The 17,947-nt window shown below is 41.3% G+C and overlaps 1 protein-coding gene across 1 annotated transcript; it reads right to left on the minus strand.

The window, feature by feature from the left end:
* Positions 1 to 349: 349 nt before the first annotated feature.
* LOC306712043 (uncharacterized protein) lies at positions 350 to 8,998 on the minus strand (the record flags this gene model as incomplete). The annotated part of the gene is made up of 6 exons (XM_079181142.1): positions 350 to 3,733; positions 4,448 to 4,612; positions 5,180 to 5,422; positions 5,963 to 7,074; positions 7,489 to 7,645; positions 8,357 to 8,998. 6 exons carry the CDS (start codon positions 8,996 to 8,998, stop codon positions 350 to 352), a joined length of 5,703 nt encoding a protein of 1,900 aa, XP_079037268.1.
* Positions 8,999 to 17,947: the final 8,949 nt, after the last annotated feature.

The following is a 17,947-nucleotide window of genomic DNA, read 5'->3' on the forward strand; positions in this document are numbered from 1 at the left end:
GGCTACTTGATCTGTTAACAGGCAACCTATAAGAAGAAAAGAGCTGCTCTGGAGTGTGCGTGGCAAATACACATTTAAGATGTCACGAAAACAACGGTCTCTACTTTCACAATAAACTGACCAGCTCTTATCAAACATGGTAAAATATGAATAAAGGTCAATCCATTGGCTTGTAACACAGTCGACAGTTGGCTCAAATGAGTTGACATATATTCGTGTATTATGCCAAGGCTATGGCAACATCAAAATGTAGGCACCAAAACAATATATTATGATCTAGCTTAACTATGTTCACTTATTTAGACCCAAAAAAAAGTCCTTAGTGTTTTGTTAAAAAGCTAAAATGTCCTTACAGGATGGGACAATTCTGACCACAAAAGTTGTAAAGAATGTCCAACATGTCCGGCTCCTGAATCCTTCTGCTCATAACGCCTTGACCTTTCCCCGGCTGCACAACCACGACCTCGCCATCAGGTGGAGGCTCCATCAGCGGGTGCACTTTGTTATCCTTCATCTTAAAGGTGGCGACACCGGGCAGCGTGCCGTTCCTCTCCGCCCAAACCCTGGTGTCCTCCGAGTCCTCCTTTGTGTCCACGGTGCCGTCACCATTCGCGCTGCTCTTGTCGACTGTGCTCAGGTCGTCTTGATACGCATCTGAGTCACTCGTATGGGGCAAAGAAAAGTAGGTGCACTTCCTTGAAAATGACGACTTCTTGTCTTCCAGTTCAGACTTTGTGCAGAAAAGGGAATATGGGGTGTTCTCCTCTGTGTCCTCACACATTTCCTCGCTGTGAGAGTTTGTGGAGTTTTTGTTTATTCCGACCGGGTCTGACACAGACTTTCTGATCAGGGTGTTTTCTCTAAGGAACCATTGTTCATTATCAATAGAGACTCTGTCTTCAGGCCCGACTTGTGCATTAAAAGCGACGCAGTGTGTCGCTTCACTTAAGGTGTCCAACGCATTAGTGGAATTGAAGTAAGACAACTCAGACTTTGCTTTGGACCGGGATATGTGGAAGGGAGAGAAACGGCTTGAATGTTCTTTCTTTTTCTGTTTTGGCGCAGATGGCGGCCTTTCACCCGCTTCCTCGTCAGGTTTAGCCTCTTTCTTGCCATAAAGTCTTTCGATTGTTCTCCTCACAAAGCCTTTAGTGATGGATTTCCGCGCTGAATCGTCTTCGCTGCTAGACAGCTCGCTTGAAGTCTGAGACTGGTACCCGCCACTGGCTGAGGTCTCTGCTCTGGTCTCTGATGGGTTCAAGCTTGGCAAACATCTGTGCGGGATATCTGTGGCACTCTTTGCCAGGAACATGTCCCTGATGGATCTGACCCTGTTGCCTTCAGGCTCCGATGTTATGACGCCACTGGAATCGTAGCTGAATGATAATGACGACTGAGGAGCCGGTTGGGTGTCGGGAACCGACTGAGATGCGGGCGATTCAGAGGGTGAGGCCTCAACATCTGGCTCAAGAGGGGCATGTCTTAGTGAGGATCGTCTGATGGTAGAACTTTCTGTTGTCTTATGGGCATCGGCAACTTGTTTCTCCAGAAGAATCACTCTCTCTGCGACCGATTGGGATATTATCTCTTCAGTTTGATGCTTGAGTTTTTCCACAACCTTTTCACATTTGGTATCTTTAGACTGTGCAGGAGCTTCTTGATATTCTGTACAGCTCTCCTCTGTATATCTGTCCATGTCGGCGTGTTCGTCCTCTAAGCTGGACTCTTCGTCATCGTAGCTTGAGTTGTTGATTGGTTTGTCTTCAACCTTTGGTTGCGCCGTCTCTACGTGTTCCTCACAGCTGCTGTGGTCATTCCCACTATCTTCATCTGCATTTAATCCATAAGTCTTTGCAAAGCTGTCGGACTTTATCAAACTGCTTTTGTCATTTTTGGTATATGAATCCTGATTTTCTATAAATTGGCTTGGATGCCCTCCTACACTATCACAAATGTATGTTTCATCGGCATGGTGGTCCTCTTCCTCTGAGCTGACCGTGTCCTCCTCTGCCTCTTCTATCAAAGTCTTTAACTCTCTATATGTTCTTGTTTGTTCCCTGTGATCCGGAAGATTACCACGGTGTTCTTCCTCCTCTTCCTCATTGCCAGACAAACTTTCCTCAATGATAACCTTTAGTCTTTTACATTCAACCTCCGGCTGCTCTTCCTCTGAAGGTGGATCATCAACATCTGAGTCACATGTGCTTTCGTCAATACTCACATTCGACCCTATAAAGGCTGCTCGACATTCAACCTCTGGTTTCTCTTCCTCTGACGAAGACTTGTGACGATCTAGGTTGAATCGTCTTTCCTTCGGTCTTACATTCACTTCTGCATAATAACTTGAGCTTGCTTGCTTGTCCTCTTCCTCCTCAGAGTGACTTTCAGGGTTGGACGAGTCGTCACTTCCCCTGCTCTCCTGTTGTATCTCCTCACATTCAACTTCTTGCTCCTCTTCTGAACTATGTTGCTCACCTGCGTCTGAGCTAGATACACTTTGCTTACAAAGCACCTTCTGCTCTAAATCTTTAGTGGCACTTGACATGTGCTGCCCTTCCTCATCTGAACCTGACTCTGTAAGCTCATTCTCAGGGATGTTCTCCTCACTGTGCATCTGCAGCTTATTGCCTTCCATGTCTTGCTCCTCTGCTTCAGAGGTACTACGGTTTTGTTCAAGACTTTTCTTGCTGCTGACTACTCCATTCATTTGAGTCTTTTCTTGGTTTGATTTGTCTCCATTGTGGCCTTGCTGCACGTTATCTTTTGCAAAGAACACTGTACTGTAAAGCTGCTTTTCTTCAGGTGTCTGTTTATCAGCTGGTAGACATTTGTCTCCACTGTTCTGCTCATACAGGCTGTCCTTGTCTTTAGTTATACTACCCGTGCTCGATTGTTTTGGCTGTTTAATGTCTGTGAATTGTTTAATAATGGAGCTCACATCCACATTAACTTTCTCATCTTGAGCAACATCCCTGACATTAACAGTATCTTCTGTAGAGAAATGGGATATCTCAGGATTACTGTTATCTTTTGGTTCCACTTTTTCAATCTTTTCTTCATCGGTACTCTCACTTTTGACTTTTGAAAGAGAGGTCAACTCCTCCTTGAGCCTCTCAGGTATGTCAAGATTATCCACAATCTCATCAATGACATTTTCGTCAATGCCACAGTCCTTTTCAGTACCGGCCTCGGCCACGACTTCTTGCTCTGAATTATTTGGTGTTGAGCTCTTGCGACGCTTGCATTTGTCGTTGAGATCCTGAAAGCCCTTCCAACTTTGCAGGAGCTGTTTGGAAGCTGACTGCTGTAAATTGGACAAACTAACTTTTAGCTCGTGGGAATCGTCAATACTGGCACATTTTCGGAGAGAATCAATCATTTTCAAAGCTTCGGCACAGCTAACACTGTTTGCATTCAGCTCATTCATATTTATGTCGTCTAGGCCTTCTTTTAGGGTCATGACGGACAAGAAAGCAAGGAGAGCTTTAGAAGACGAGCCGAACGTAGAGGCCACGTGAGAGGAGAAGTCAGGCAGGCTGTTGGACTTTTCCAGACACGACGGACGTTTGTTTTGTGTGATTTGTCTAATTGACTTTATTGAGTAGCAAATCTTCTCAAGCACAGGTTTCATTTCCGGCTGATTTGCGATGTTTAATGGCTGTGGGATTATTTGTGCTGTGGATTTCTCTATGTCATTGGTCATTTTACTGTCATCACTCTGATCAGCATCCAGCTGCATGAGAGTGTTACAAGTTAGTGTTTTTTCCAGTTCAGCTGTTGAGGTTATGGACTGTGGTGTCTTGTGACGCCTCCTTTGGGATGACGTTTTCCTTTGTGTCTTATTTGTTGGTTCTGATGCATTGTCTGAGGAGAGATTTCTTGACAGCATCCTTCCACTTGACTTGTGTCTGACAGGTGAGGACGCCATGTCCAGAGACTGAGAATATGGAGACCGGCTCTTACGTAATTTTGGTCTGTTAAGCTTTCTCTCAGTGGAGGGGCTAGCACTTGGTGTTGCATGTCTTCGTATTTCCATATCTGGAGGGTGGTTATGTGATGATGATAATTTTGGAGAGTTATGAGGAAGTTCAGAAGGTAATTTCTTGGTTTGGGATTTTCTCTCCGGAGATGGACTGCTCATAGGTTTGACATTTTTCACCAAGGGTTTGGGTGACGATGCTTCTTTTGGAGTAAAACATTCTGTTTTATCTGTTTTTGTCTCTTTAAGTGAAAGATCACTTGGTGTTGGAGCCTCACTTGATGAAATACTGAATGATGACATTCTCTCTTCAGATGTTAAACTCGTCGGAGATGCAGAAGTACAACATGACGGACTACTTTTCAAATTTGAGATGCTGTTTGATTGCCGTGTCTCTTCTGGTCGGCTCTCACTGGGTCGTTGTGTCCCTGTTGAACAGATGCCGTTTGGCAGTATATTATCACCAACTGTGTTGATGGGAGTAGATGATGTGCTTGTATCTGAACTGGCATCACTACATAAAGTATATTTATCCAGACAAGCCTTTCTGAGAGACATTTTCCTGTCAAGAGATTTATTACTGACCAGAGGGGCCCTTTTAATGGATGGTATTCTTGGTAATGGTGCTGCGCTCTGCGTGGAAGGAGTGTCAGGGTGAATTGATGTTGTGATTTCCATTGTGTGGTTGGTAGGTGATACGGCCTTGTCAGATGTGGGACTGACAGATAATGGATGTTTATCTGACGTTTGACTGCTCACTGATGAGAGCCTGTGTACCAGGCTGCTGGCCACTGAGGGTGCACCCATCATGGAATATTCTGTGTTTGGTATATCTGTATTTTCAACAGGTGGTGGTGGTGGTAGCTCCATTGGAAATGTATTTGGAGGTGTGTCTTTTTTAAATGAGATTTTGATTTGACTTGATTTGTTTTCCACTTCACTGCCTGGTGGAATTTCTGTCGAGGTCTCATTAATTGGCGGAATTATTTCAGAACAGAAGAGAGGTTTCATTTTGTCTGCGTTAATGTGAGCTAAATTATCATGGTTTTCTGTGTTTGTGGTGGCTTTCTCCGTTGATTGACTTGATGATTTGTTCTCAAAGGACCGGATTCTTTGTTTGACAGAAGCTCCTGGCTCATCCTGAGGCAGCTGGCCGGTTTTGAGAGTTAGTAGTCCTGATGTGTCCTCCAAACACTTTACCTCATCTGCCACAATCATCAAACCGTCCTTATTGTCAGACTCCACACACCTGCCGTTTTCTGTTTGTACCAGAGTAAGTGCTTCTGTTTTTTTACTTTCCTCATCTGGGTAGGCTGAGGGGTTGAGACGGGCTTTCTCCAGCCAGGTTTCCACGTATTCATTAGTGACAGCGCTGGAGGAGTTAAAAGCAGGCAGTGACATGCTTTCGCTGACATCACAGGACTCGTTTTCTTTCTTTTTCTCCTGATGCATTGATGTCTGCCGTGTCAGTGTTCCCCGGGGTTGGCTTACTTCATTGAGAGCAACATTCAGGCAGCATGTTTCCGAAAAAACGGTCTCACTTGTAGTCTCTTTCAATGCTGATGGTATGTTTGAGTCTTTGAGAATACATTTTATCGTGTCGCCCGACTGTCGTGAGCTCCCTGTTGTAACACTCCTGTCTCCATTTTGTGTTGGTCCTTTTTTTAGCTTCATCATGCTTTTTGCTGATTTTGATTTATTTCCATAAATCTTCTTAATGAACCCAGCACTGGAGAAAGTCTTCAATTTCTTACTTTTCTCGGTTGCTCCTGCAGAATTTTCTTTTCGTCTTTTCCCTGGTGACGTAAGCCGACGAACTCGTTTGTTGATCACTTTGGGTCTCGTGGATACCCGCTTATCTTTATTGACCTCTCTTTGCTGGGGCTTTGATTTGCCTTTAGTGGGCTTTGGCAATCGTTCTTGATTATTTGTAGCTTGAATTGCACCCGTCCTCAGTAAAGGCAAGGTTAAATCAGATGTTACTGACGTGCTCTCAGCCCTCCAGATGCTAATTGACTCTGAAGCCGTCGATGGTCTCCAGGGCTGGGGTTCAAACTCATTGTTGGAGGAGAGCTCTCCAGTTTCTGAAGTAACCGGCCTGCAAAAAGGAATCCCAAAAGCAGACATACCCTCTGAACAAAGGTTTGCCAAGAAATTATCCTGGCAGGTCTGCTGTTCATATACGTGTAAGACAGTTTCAGAGACCTCCTCTCCACCGGATTCAATCTGTTGGCTCTCACTCATCCCTGCTGATTTGAACGTGGACACATTTCTGCCGTTTACGTTGGCATCCAGAGAGCTCTGTCTTCTAGGTTTGGGCACTGGTCTGCTGCTCATCTGTTTGACCATGCAGTACTGCTCTGTAACTGCTCCATTTTCTGTCTGCTCTCTGTAGGAGTAAGAACCCACCATACCTTCCTGAATCCCCTCTACTGTCACTGATTTTATGCTCTCCACAGAGGCTTGCTTTTTTCTAATTTGCTTGTGCCCTGGTGTGGGAGCGCTCCGAGGGGACTCCATGTTTGTCTGTACTTTTCTATCGTCCTCTTCATTATTACTCTCACTGAGAACGCCATTGCCCAGCGAAGGTGGATCCCGGTCGTTGTTATCATGAGTTTTGTCCTTGTTGATGGAGTCTATGGAGGCAGCAGGACTTTCTAAATCCAGTGAGTTTGATTTTAGTGAGCTGATCTCCTCCTCTGCCATAGGCTCCGGTAAACAGGCCACATTAAGCTGATTGGCTACACTCGAGCGTGCCAGGGTGGTCGTCCAATGAATGGTTTCCTCTTCCTTAATTGTCAGCCGCACCCTCATCTCCACTGTCATGCTACCGTCTTGGTTCACTCGAAAGGACTTCTCAATGTCGTCATCTGCGGGCAGGCAGCTGTCCTGCTCCTCAGCTCCAACGCCGAGGCCGGTGTCCGGTGTTTCTGGTACAGACTCCAGTATATGACCCGACTCCAACTCGACAGAGTGACTGGCTTGGTCACATGAACTTCCTGCGATGGAGTTATGAATCCGATTCACGATGTACCTCTCCGACGACAGGGAGAAATTTCTTGACTTTGGAGTGTGTGATTGTGACTTTTTTTTACCTTTTCAGTCGGTCAGAAGAGCCAAAAAAAAGGTTCATTTTGAAAAATGAAGTAGAAATGTCCGAAGATTTCAGGCGATGATTGAAGAGGATAGGCAGGCGGTTTGAAGAGTAAACCCAAGAAGCATGAAAGGAGAAGAAAAGTGAAAAAATAAACATTAGAAAGAGAGTAGAGCTATTCACAGCTCATAAAGAACAATAGCCGACAGCCACGTAGGCATTGTATGTAGGTCGCCCACGGTATTATAATACATATCATTGCCTCAGCACTTCCCCAATCTTCATCCCATGAGAGCAGGTAGATTACTGCAGACACACTGTAGCTGTCCATCAATGAGAATACATCAACTCAACAAAACAAAATGATTACAAAGACATCCATCTAAAAACCCAAGTTATTTTTATGTAAACTTACGTTTTAAAGACTTTAGTCTTCTGGGACCCATTCGTTTGGTAGGCAGCGTGGTTTGAGCTGGTGATTTCTGTGCATTGTAGTTTGCTTGCCTGAAAGGCTCCCTGCCGACAGCCACTACTGTCCCAGAACACAATGTCAAGCCTGGAAGGCCGTCCACCTGCAGTAGAAACATATGTCACTCTAATGGCATTTGATCACGCTAGCACTTGATAGAATAGGTAGAATAGAAAAACTGACTGAATCTAAATACATTAGAGATTGATGTCATTATAAATGACATGCATGTATATGTATGACAAGTCTTTATTAATGTATTATTTGTTAAAATGGCACCTTGCAATACCAGCAAGCTCTGAATTTAGAATGGATCCTTGACCTAAAGCCTTACAGAGCAGTATCCCAGAATGCCTTTCAACGAATTAGGGTGAGTTGTTTAAGAAGATTACCACTTTCTCTCCTCATGTGACGTCTATTTACAGGCCAGGTTCAAGCCAGTCATCCATGCAACAACAATGAAGCTTCCAAAACCTGGAACGTATCTTTACGTTGTCTTTGAACAGACTCATTTTAGAGGAATGTACCTCCATTCTTGAAGGGCCGAATGATCATTTTTGTGCTCTAAGTCAAATATAGTCTATAATGAAGAATGAGGCTTTACTTGAGTGAGCTCCTAGAATTCTGATTTGGCCTGAATAACTTTGTCAATCCGTTTGTTAGTATGTACGGCAGACTTTCTTGGTATTATAAGGAAAGGTTTAGTGAATATATTATGGTGTTTTTTGTAAGTTTTCTGTCTATAGTGGTTGTAAAATCCTATTTCCTTCTTTGAGAGGAATTGTTTTGTATGTGTTGGGAGGAGAACACTCACACGTCTGCCATCAGCTGTGTGTAATTTCACCACATGGAACTGCATCAGCTCTGAAATATATTCCAGGATGGACTCAAAAGTGGGTGTAGTCCTCTTGTGAAGCACCACAGAGTGTTTTACAGTGGGGTCACCATTGCGGAAAACCAGTAGCGTCTTTGGCGTGAGCGCAAGCACCGACTCCTGCTTGTGGATGTTCCTGCCGGGAAAAAACCTGGCCTGCTGCACGGTCCGACGACGGGAACTAACAGGCCTGGCGTGGTACCACGGCGCCAGCTTCTTCCTGGCCAGAGCCAGGTTGATTGGTTTTACCTTACGACTGTCAGAGCAAATGTAGGATTTTCCATTCTCCAGTTCGTCCAAAGTATGGACCGCATGAATCCCCCTGGGGGTGGTGATGTTCCTCACCCCAAACGGCAGGGGAACCTTTTTAGAGAGGCTGTCCAGAAGCGCATCAAATGTTTTAAAGGTGCGATTGTTGATGACCATGCGCAGGCCATTGAACTGAGGATCTCCACTTTTGTAGAAGCAGACCCTCTTTGATAAGATGGGGTCGATGAGGCTTGGGTGGCGGGGGGTGCCAAAGGTGTGCCCACTCCCAAATGACTGCTCTGGGAGGACCCTCCGAAACCCCGTCTCATTCATCATCGCTGATTGGCTGGAAGGCGAGCATAAGAGAAGTATTAGATATTGAGTGTACACATAAGGGTACTTTTTACTTCCCAGTTTAGGTTTTGTTGGCACACAGCACAATAAATGGTGAAGTATGATTCCTCAGTTGAAAAGCTTCCTCCACAGAATCAATGGTGAGGAACCCCAAAAGGTTTCTCAAGTTGCTTCCTCACATGAAACAATAATCTACACATATATTTTTGTGTCCACTTGTATGAATAGATAAAGAAAAAGGTATTAAATAGCCTAATAGCTGTGAGTGATGCAGTAACAAATAATCATGACAAGAGTAAAACATGGTTTGGTTTATGATCAAATGTCTAAAGAGACATTTGCGTCTCAACTTCTGCAATTAGGTCCAAACAGAAACATAACACCATGTCAACTTAAATGGTTCATGAGGTGTAAACAGCTGATGTGTAAACAGCCAAATGAGGTCTTGTAAACATATGTTGTTGTCTTCGTTGGACCGGGCCATCAGGTACATGACGTGACTTCTGAGAAACCTGTCATGTGACGGGCATCTTCAATTATTTGATTACCTGGGTTTTAACAACACAGGAGAGAACTTAACAATTGATACAGAAATGTTTGACAGGTTATTCTCTCTTACCAGTATTTACTTAGTATACCATATTTCAGTATTATGCCTTTAATATAGAACATGGAAATACAATGTTATGATGTATGTAAACCTATAGCCTATGTTGTATTTAATACAAATAAGATGTCTTAAAAGACTTCAAATCCATCAATTACTACTTTTTGAATATTACATTTCCTGATTATTGTACATGTCACATGGAAAATGAAGTGATAATTAATTTTTATTTTTGCTAAAACAGATTGTGTTAAAAGTGATAACAAAAATTATAATCAAAAATGTATTTAATAGACCAACATGACATTATTTTTGGGATATTCAGGAGGAAAATGTGTAGTAATTGTGAGCAACAAATTCCAATCAAAAACAAGATGTGGTTAAGATTCACAACCATACCAATTTCTACTGCTGCAAGTGTAGCACACAAGTACAGATTATAACTGGAGGCAGCGAACAAGCAAATAAGTATACAATAATTGCACTCACCTTACGCCGGCATCATGAAATTCCCAACCGTTTTGAAAGAATTCATCAAATGTTATTCCGTGCTCTACATGACGAAGGCTGTTGAACTAAGTGCACAGCAACAGTTTATTTCTGGAGACACCATCCTGGTTAATTTGCTTAATCTTTGCACAACGTTAATCTCCGCTGCAAGTGCATTGCTTGGAAATCCTCTTGGCAAAGGTGTGTCGCACAGATGTACGTAGAGCTGTCATAGCAGGACGAAGAGGTGGACTAAGAACCTGAGATTTATTCATTATATGTTTTATATGTTAAATAGACCGGAAACATGTTTCTATAGACGTTTTCCCCCTCGGAATATATTGTCTTAACCAAAATAGTTATTTTGAAAACAAATAAAATCCCCCCAATTCATTCTTACAATGAGTGAAGTGAAATTATACTAACACTGGTTTGAGAGGGATTAGACCAGTTGCATTACAGTAGAACAAAGCATATTTTAATTAGAGCACAGCATTGTACCTGCAGAAGATTATAAACTAAAAGGAGAGCAGGGTTTTCTCCACCAGTGGCAGCAGATGGTAAATTGGTGTCCGCTTGTAATATTCGTGGGGTTGTAATCTCATTGAGGACCTCTTTAGATAATAAGGATTAAGGAGCTCTCCATTCGCAGGACCCTTAGAAGAGCACTTGTTTTCAATGAAAGGAGAGAACATTCACCTTATTACCTCTTAATAAAAACAACAACCCTTTATGAATTATTAAATTATATCAGGGATTATTTGTGTCTTTGACCCTGTGTGATCTGAACACACAAAGGGCATGTTAGTATAAAATAAGACACTTAAAAATAACACGGACATTCCTTTAATAGCAAACACGCTTTTTTAGGCCAATGCAAAAATACACGTGCAACAAAACAATGTTCGTTCAAGAAATACAATTAAGTTTAGTCCAGTAGATTACGTATTACTGAGGGCATTAGCCGGTTGTGTATATGCTTAACCATGAACTATCATGAGTTGCATAACAGCCACCAATACTGGACTGAGTTGAGTCTATTTCTGTAGTGAAAGGGATTAGTCGACAAGGGATGACTTCATTCCTCAGTAAACCTGGGGCTGACGTTAAGGAATCAAAGGAACATACAACAGTTATCAGGTTTCAGCTCAGTATCAGAGGATAAAGTGTTGACACTCTTGTCACACTGTTTAGTTTACTGCTGTAAAAATATCTCAGGTGTGTATGAAATGGACGATATGTGCTGTAGGAAAGAATTCCTGCTGAGCCCGACCAGACAAGAGATTCAGGAATGCCACAGGAGGCTCCCATGTGCCGAGCCCATGACCCGTTCCCAAAACAACAACGAGCACAAAAATGTGAAAAATCCGTCAAAGGAAGCTGGGTGGGGGGACGACAATGGAGGAAGCCCTCAGAGTAAACAGGTAGGCCTGAAGCCTGCATGCCCCTCATTCCAGCCCCTCCGCTCCAGAGATAAGAGACGAATGTTGAAACCAAGCGGTTAAAAACGGCTGGTTACACTGATACAGCAGCACAGGTCCTGCCAAACATTCTGGAATCAGTCTGAAAATAGGTCTGAGCTGAAGCTCTGCACTCAGAACAGCATGGCAGGTAATAGCAACAAATGTCTGAGGTTCCATTTGTCACATCATAACCTTTCACGTCACAGAGTTATAACGAACCAGCTGGTGATACTGTTATTTTTCCTTCACATGATTACACGTGAAATCACACGCCGCCATGACAGAGATATCTGTCTCTGCGTTCCGGGTGTATTGCCACCCCTGCCATGCTCTATTTTTAAGTCCGTGCGCCTATACTGCAACTAATTGGCGCCAAGTTAGATTCAAACCTATGCTGTTAATGGGAAAAAATGTGTGATATGTTTTGGCCCTTGTCCCCTTTCTATATTTGTCCCAGCGTCCTCTATGCAGCTGCTCCTCCAGATCTGTCTGCCTGTGTTCCCATCAAACACCTCTCTTCAGTCTGCATATATCACCTCAATTCGAGAGGCAAAGAGTGCTTCTGCTTGAAGGGCAGAGAATACGTCGGTGGCTACATAGAAAAATAACAGCAGTTTGCTCTGATGTTGTGCCATGTTTAGCCTCTCTATTTGCATTTGAAATAAAATGCCCCGCTTGTTTTTCAGCCCTTGTAAGAACTGTTTAAAATTCCAAGCATTGCAGCTGTCAGGAATTCAATTATAAGTGATACAGCTGCACAGTCACCAACAGACATTCACTTGAATTAAAAGACAAGCAAGTGATCCTGCAAATATAGCATCTCTTTTAAACTTTACTTGTAGACAAAATCCCAATTCTTTTAGATTTTCTTTAATATATTCAGCAACGTTGATAAATTCCATTTTTCCTTTGAGGGCAGTTCAATGTGAGAAAAAAGGAAAACTTGGCAAACGTTGAGCCAAAAATATGCTTACTATTCAAAATTCCATTCAAGTTACATGATATTATATCTTTTTTTCCCCCCCTCTTAACTTCCAGTGGAATTCCCAGATTTTGAATGAAACCCTGCCAAACCGGACTCACACTGTAAGGTCACACCACCGACCGTCCCCTCCCCTCCAAAACCCGTAGCACAGCAGTCAAGAGGTCCCCACCCCATCCATTTTGAGCGCTCCGTATCAGCTGTGCCAAGCTTTTAATCTGCCTGGTGACATCCCAGTGTTTCCTGCATGGGACAGAGGGAAAGATAAGCACGCTCCTCTGTGCGGTAAATCACTCCGCACTCCCACTTGTTCACTGATATGACCATTATTCAATTAGGCTGCACAAAAACTGACCACAATTCTTGGTAATTACAATAAGAGGCTTGGTGATTGTTTTCGAATCATTTTCATTTTCTTAATCTCTTAACAACGTCTGCTTTAATTGTTCAATGGCAAACATAACAACGTTTGTTATGGCATGGGGTGGAAAATGATCAAGCACATTATCGAAGTGTTTTGTCGGACTATACCTTAAAAAAATATTCTTCTGCAATCAAGAAACAAGAAGACAGAGACAAACTGAACTTCATTTACATTCTTGAAAAAATATGCTTTTTTTTATCTTGTACTTGTGAAGTTTGTTTACCATATGCTGCTTGACATTTTCTGTTAGCTGTTAACATTATTTAGCAGGTTAGCTAGCATTAATTAGCTAGCTAACAATTAGCCCTAACTGACTGAAATAAAATGTATGTGCATCATTCGATGCTATTATTCATAGCATTTTGCTGCTACTTAGGTATTTTTTACTAAAGCCACATTTAATGTACAATGCAGTATTTTAAATTCTGGTAGGCCTAATGCTACCTAAGTAGACTGGCTTTTGTTAAATAGATATCAATATATACATAAAAGTAAAAGTCTTTTAATCCTTATTTTACCAGAATAGTCTCTGTGAATCTCTTTTTTGAGAGTCTTGGCCAAAATGACAATACAGTTAAAAGACAATAAAAACACAGTACATTTTCAACATAATAAAGGCTACAGGAACGAGACAATGCGTACGGAAAAAATAATTACATGAGGGAAACAAAGACAAAACACAATGGCAGATTAAAAAGTGATATGTCTTTTGAAAGTCTGCAGATTGTGAGGATACAGTACATCAACAACAAAGCCTCTCCACAGCAATATAAATACTGATATGCACAGAATGTGGACTATTATTCTCCAGAGGGCAGTGGCAGTCAGGGTCCTCCTCACCAAAGGGCTCAATACCAAATGGCTGTTAGCTTTGGAGGGCCCGGGCGGAGGGCCAGTCCGCTGACGGGACAACCTGGCTACGCGCGACCCAGATAGCAGCCCAGGGTGAGGAGTGATTTATCCGTCTGTGCTCGCATCAGACAACCTTCCTCTGATTAAGGGTCAGTCACTGAGCGACAGAGCTGAGTGGAGTGGATAGGGGCGAGACAGACGGCCTCCCAGTGTGAGACACTGGCATCCTGAACGCCACACAAATGGACTTTCCAGACGCTGCAAACAGCACAGCGAGAACACACTCATTCATAGACACACATTTACCAATGAGCATTTACAAAGGAAAATGCACATAGTCATTATTTTTCCTCTCTCTTTTAGTCATATACGCTGGCTGACTAACACACACACACACACACACACACACACACACACACACACACACACACACACCCACACACACACACCCACACCCCAGAGCCAAGATAAAGACTTATTGAGCTGGCCTTGACATTCGCTCAACCCGACAACAAAAGGATGTGGCGAATCTTAGTCGCCCACTGTTTGACTCGTCTCTGTGTGCTGTTACAGAGCAGTGTTCCTGCTGTTCAAAGTTCACGAGCAGGTTACTGCCCCCGTCAATTTCAATGGAAATGGTGCCTGTTGTATCCATATATTGTCTGGGAATTCTGTAGGGATGAAAAGTACCCTTGTCATAGTTGTTTTTACATTGTATCTACTAACCTATGTTAGAGATGGGCCCTAGTTGATGGTTGGTAGGATACTTTCATATAACGCTCACTGTCCATTACAATATGAAACATCTGTTAGTCCCATTCATTTATTATTTTGATTCCTGTTTTTGTTGGATCTGCCACACCTCACACATTTAAATATCTCACAATTTCAGCCCTAAAACACTGTCCAGTTGATATATTGTGCCACAGCTGCTAGTTTAGTAGCAGTTGTACTATTAATACTAATATTAATGTATTACCTCAGTCTGTCCTTACTCCCCCTACACGCTGTGCTGTCCTGTGTTGCTTTCTCTTTCTTTAGTTTCCTTTGTTGTAGTTATTGTTGCTGTCTTCTGTGCTGTTTAGGCCACAATGGCCCTTTCAGAAAGTAGCTGATTCTCAGAATCTTCCTCATATTTAAATCATGTACAGTACTTTTGCTTGAGCAAGAAATTAAACTTCTCCTTCCAGTTCAACTATTGAATGGTGTATTGAAAGAAAACACGGTTACAATATCGATGTTGTCCAAAGAATTTATATTAAAAGTTAAAAAGGAGTGGTTGCATCTTGCTCTGCGATACATAATATTTTGCTCAAGGCTGCTCTCTTCTCTGCCTAAGAAACCCTAAAAATAATTTGTTTGAATTGTTCTGAAGACAGAATAATCTGAAGACAGAATAATATGAAAATGGATTGACATTTTCATACAGTAAAGGGACCGAAATAGTTTCACAGCTGTTAAGAAAAACAGTAAAGATGATCAGTTCAAATAAAAAAATTAACAATACACACTACAAGAATCTGTCAATGGATTTTAGGGCCATAATCTCCCTCTGATGTTTACAACATGCTGGAAGACAAAAACCTGGAAACATGCTTAATGATGTCGGATATGCAGAATCATACAACATTCAGAAGACTTAACTCCACATTTCAACTGTTTCCACTAAATAAAGAAGTGTGATGTATTTAAATGGTAATAAAACCCAATCAAAGCAGATTCTTAACGGCACACATTATTGCCTACCGTCCTCTCCGTAGATCGAGCTGTAATTGTCATCGGACAGTAATCAGAAGCCGCCTGAGTGTACCCGCCCGGATTCACACACACATCCACATATGTCTGAATATCTGAGGTATTACATTAATGAAGTAGCAACTCTGGACCTCTGCAGAACTAAACAAATAAAATAATGAAGACCTATGATGAATATTTGGCAAGATTTTACCCTATTATTGGTTATTTTACATGTGTTATATGAGCCTCGCAAGTACTGCCTTTTCACTGTATAATAATATGATAATGTTATACATGTGATGTACAATTATTTTATGTGTATAAGTGGTTCTACAGCAATATTTATAACGCAAAAAGTATTACAAGAGACTACTGGAAAAATAAGGACAAACAACGAGAACGTAACACAGGGTGAGCATTATGGACATGGCCCTTTATGTATATACGAATATGTTATAATACACCTATTTATCATGCATTTCACCTGAACATTTTGTATGAAGCTGTTTACAAGCCTGATGATTGTTTAATTAATTTACATTAGATTTATTAGTAATACAGACTCTTTACACTGTCTACATTACAACCTTTACATGTATTGCTGTTAGCTGAAATATTCCTCGTTGTTGATTTATAATACCTTATTTCACATTATGACATTTGGTTATACACACATTATGTAATTATGATATAATTGTATTGCATTTATTGTGTTGTTTTATTTCCTGAGATTTAGTGCAGGCCAAGACGGCAGCATAAAAGTTTCACATAAAAGCACAAACAATAGACTTAAAACAAAACAGCAAATTGCATCAACCAGTAAATTAGCAGAATTCTTCAGTCACGGGACATTTAAAATTGACCATGCTTATAAAATGATCTAGTTTAAAATCTCTCTGTTAAGATGAGGATGCACAATCTAACTTACAGTGTACCATATGAAATCATTTGAGTGACATGTTACCCTACAGGTAATGTAATAATGACAGCAGAGCTGGAGCTTGAAATATCCTGCTGTGCGTGACCACAGCAGGACGTCTGTCAGGGATTACTGGAGCACGTCACCTCACCTGGATCACACGTGCTCTACACGTCCCTCACTCTCTTATATTCTCACTCTGGACTCTTGTTTTGTAAAAAAAAAAAAATGTTATCTCATGAATATCTTATACATTTTACTATAAGCACAACTCAATTTAATATGCAGGCCAGGATTTTACTGAGAAAAAGGTTGCTTTAGGCCAATATTGATTGATATTATCAATATTTATGTACTAATTAGTCAAAATGCAAGAAAGATTTCCCTTTAAATCATCTGCAAATATAATAAAAGCTGATAAATCAGACATTTTACAGATTATAATTGAGTATTTAAATTAATAAATCAGCCTGTAAAATAACAGATTAACTTCTGTTTTAAATACTTAAATAATTCTATATATTATTAATCATCAGGGTCATTTTTTATTTTACACCTGTTAATTTATAAATCAGATATAATCAATCAATGTATTGGAATTATGTTATTTAAATAGAAATACCGAATGTTAAGTTTGTACAGTTTGCATATCAACCCAATATGTTTTATTCTATTCATAAAAGTTGTCACATTACCTGTCAATAAGTACATTTTTAGTTTTTTAACACCTGGTAAAGGTTTAATATCCCAGTGAGCCTCATGTAGTCCTGTGCACAGCTGACCCCTGGTGGCAACAAGTGACAGTACAACTAATCATCTTTACAGCATCTGCAAAACCCAACCACTACAGCAACTTCCACACTAAGACAACATTGAATCAGAATTTTACTTTTAGAAATGAGCGTTTTCTGTCAGTACGACTGTGTTACAGACTGTGTTACAGATTGTACAGACGTGACAGGACAGACCGGTCCCACAGAGACGAGACAGGACCTGCGGAGGGAGGAACACACCGTCAGCTTTTAGGGAACTGGAAGTGAACTGTTTGCTATTTCAGTGGAAATGTGTTTGATATTTGTTTGAAGCTCATAATCCAATAACATGAGCACAAATACACTTCCTGCGTAAGAGACAGCTTTCAGACTTATTGTGTTATTGAAGAAGAAAAATACAAAACAGTGTCTAGACATTTGTCCTGGTTGTACGTTCACACAATTTAAACATTCATCTAGAAATATGATACTGTAACTTGGTTTCTGACCCAATCTTTAAGTTGCAATAACAGAAATAAATGAAATAGAAACTTTCATTCATTAAGATGGTAGACTTTTGGTTTTTATATTTAAATAGAGAAAGAGACACCAAATGCATAATTTAGTATGTCAGAAATACAGTGTATTAAATAGATATCAATAGATTACTGCTGAAAAGTAATAGAGTCTTACAAATCTCCCT

This window comes from Pholis gunnellus (assembly GCF_910591455.1).
Source record: "Pholis gunnellus genome assembly, chromosome: 20".
NCBI classification, from domain to species: domain Eukaryota; kingdom Metazoa; phylum Chordata; class Actinopteri; order Perciformes; family Pholidae; genus Pholis; species Pholis gunnellus.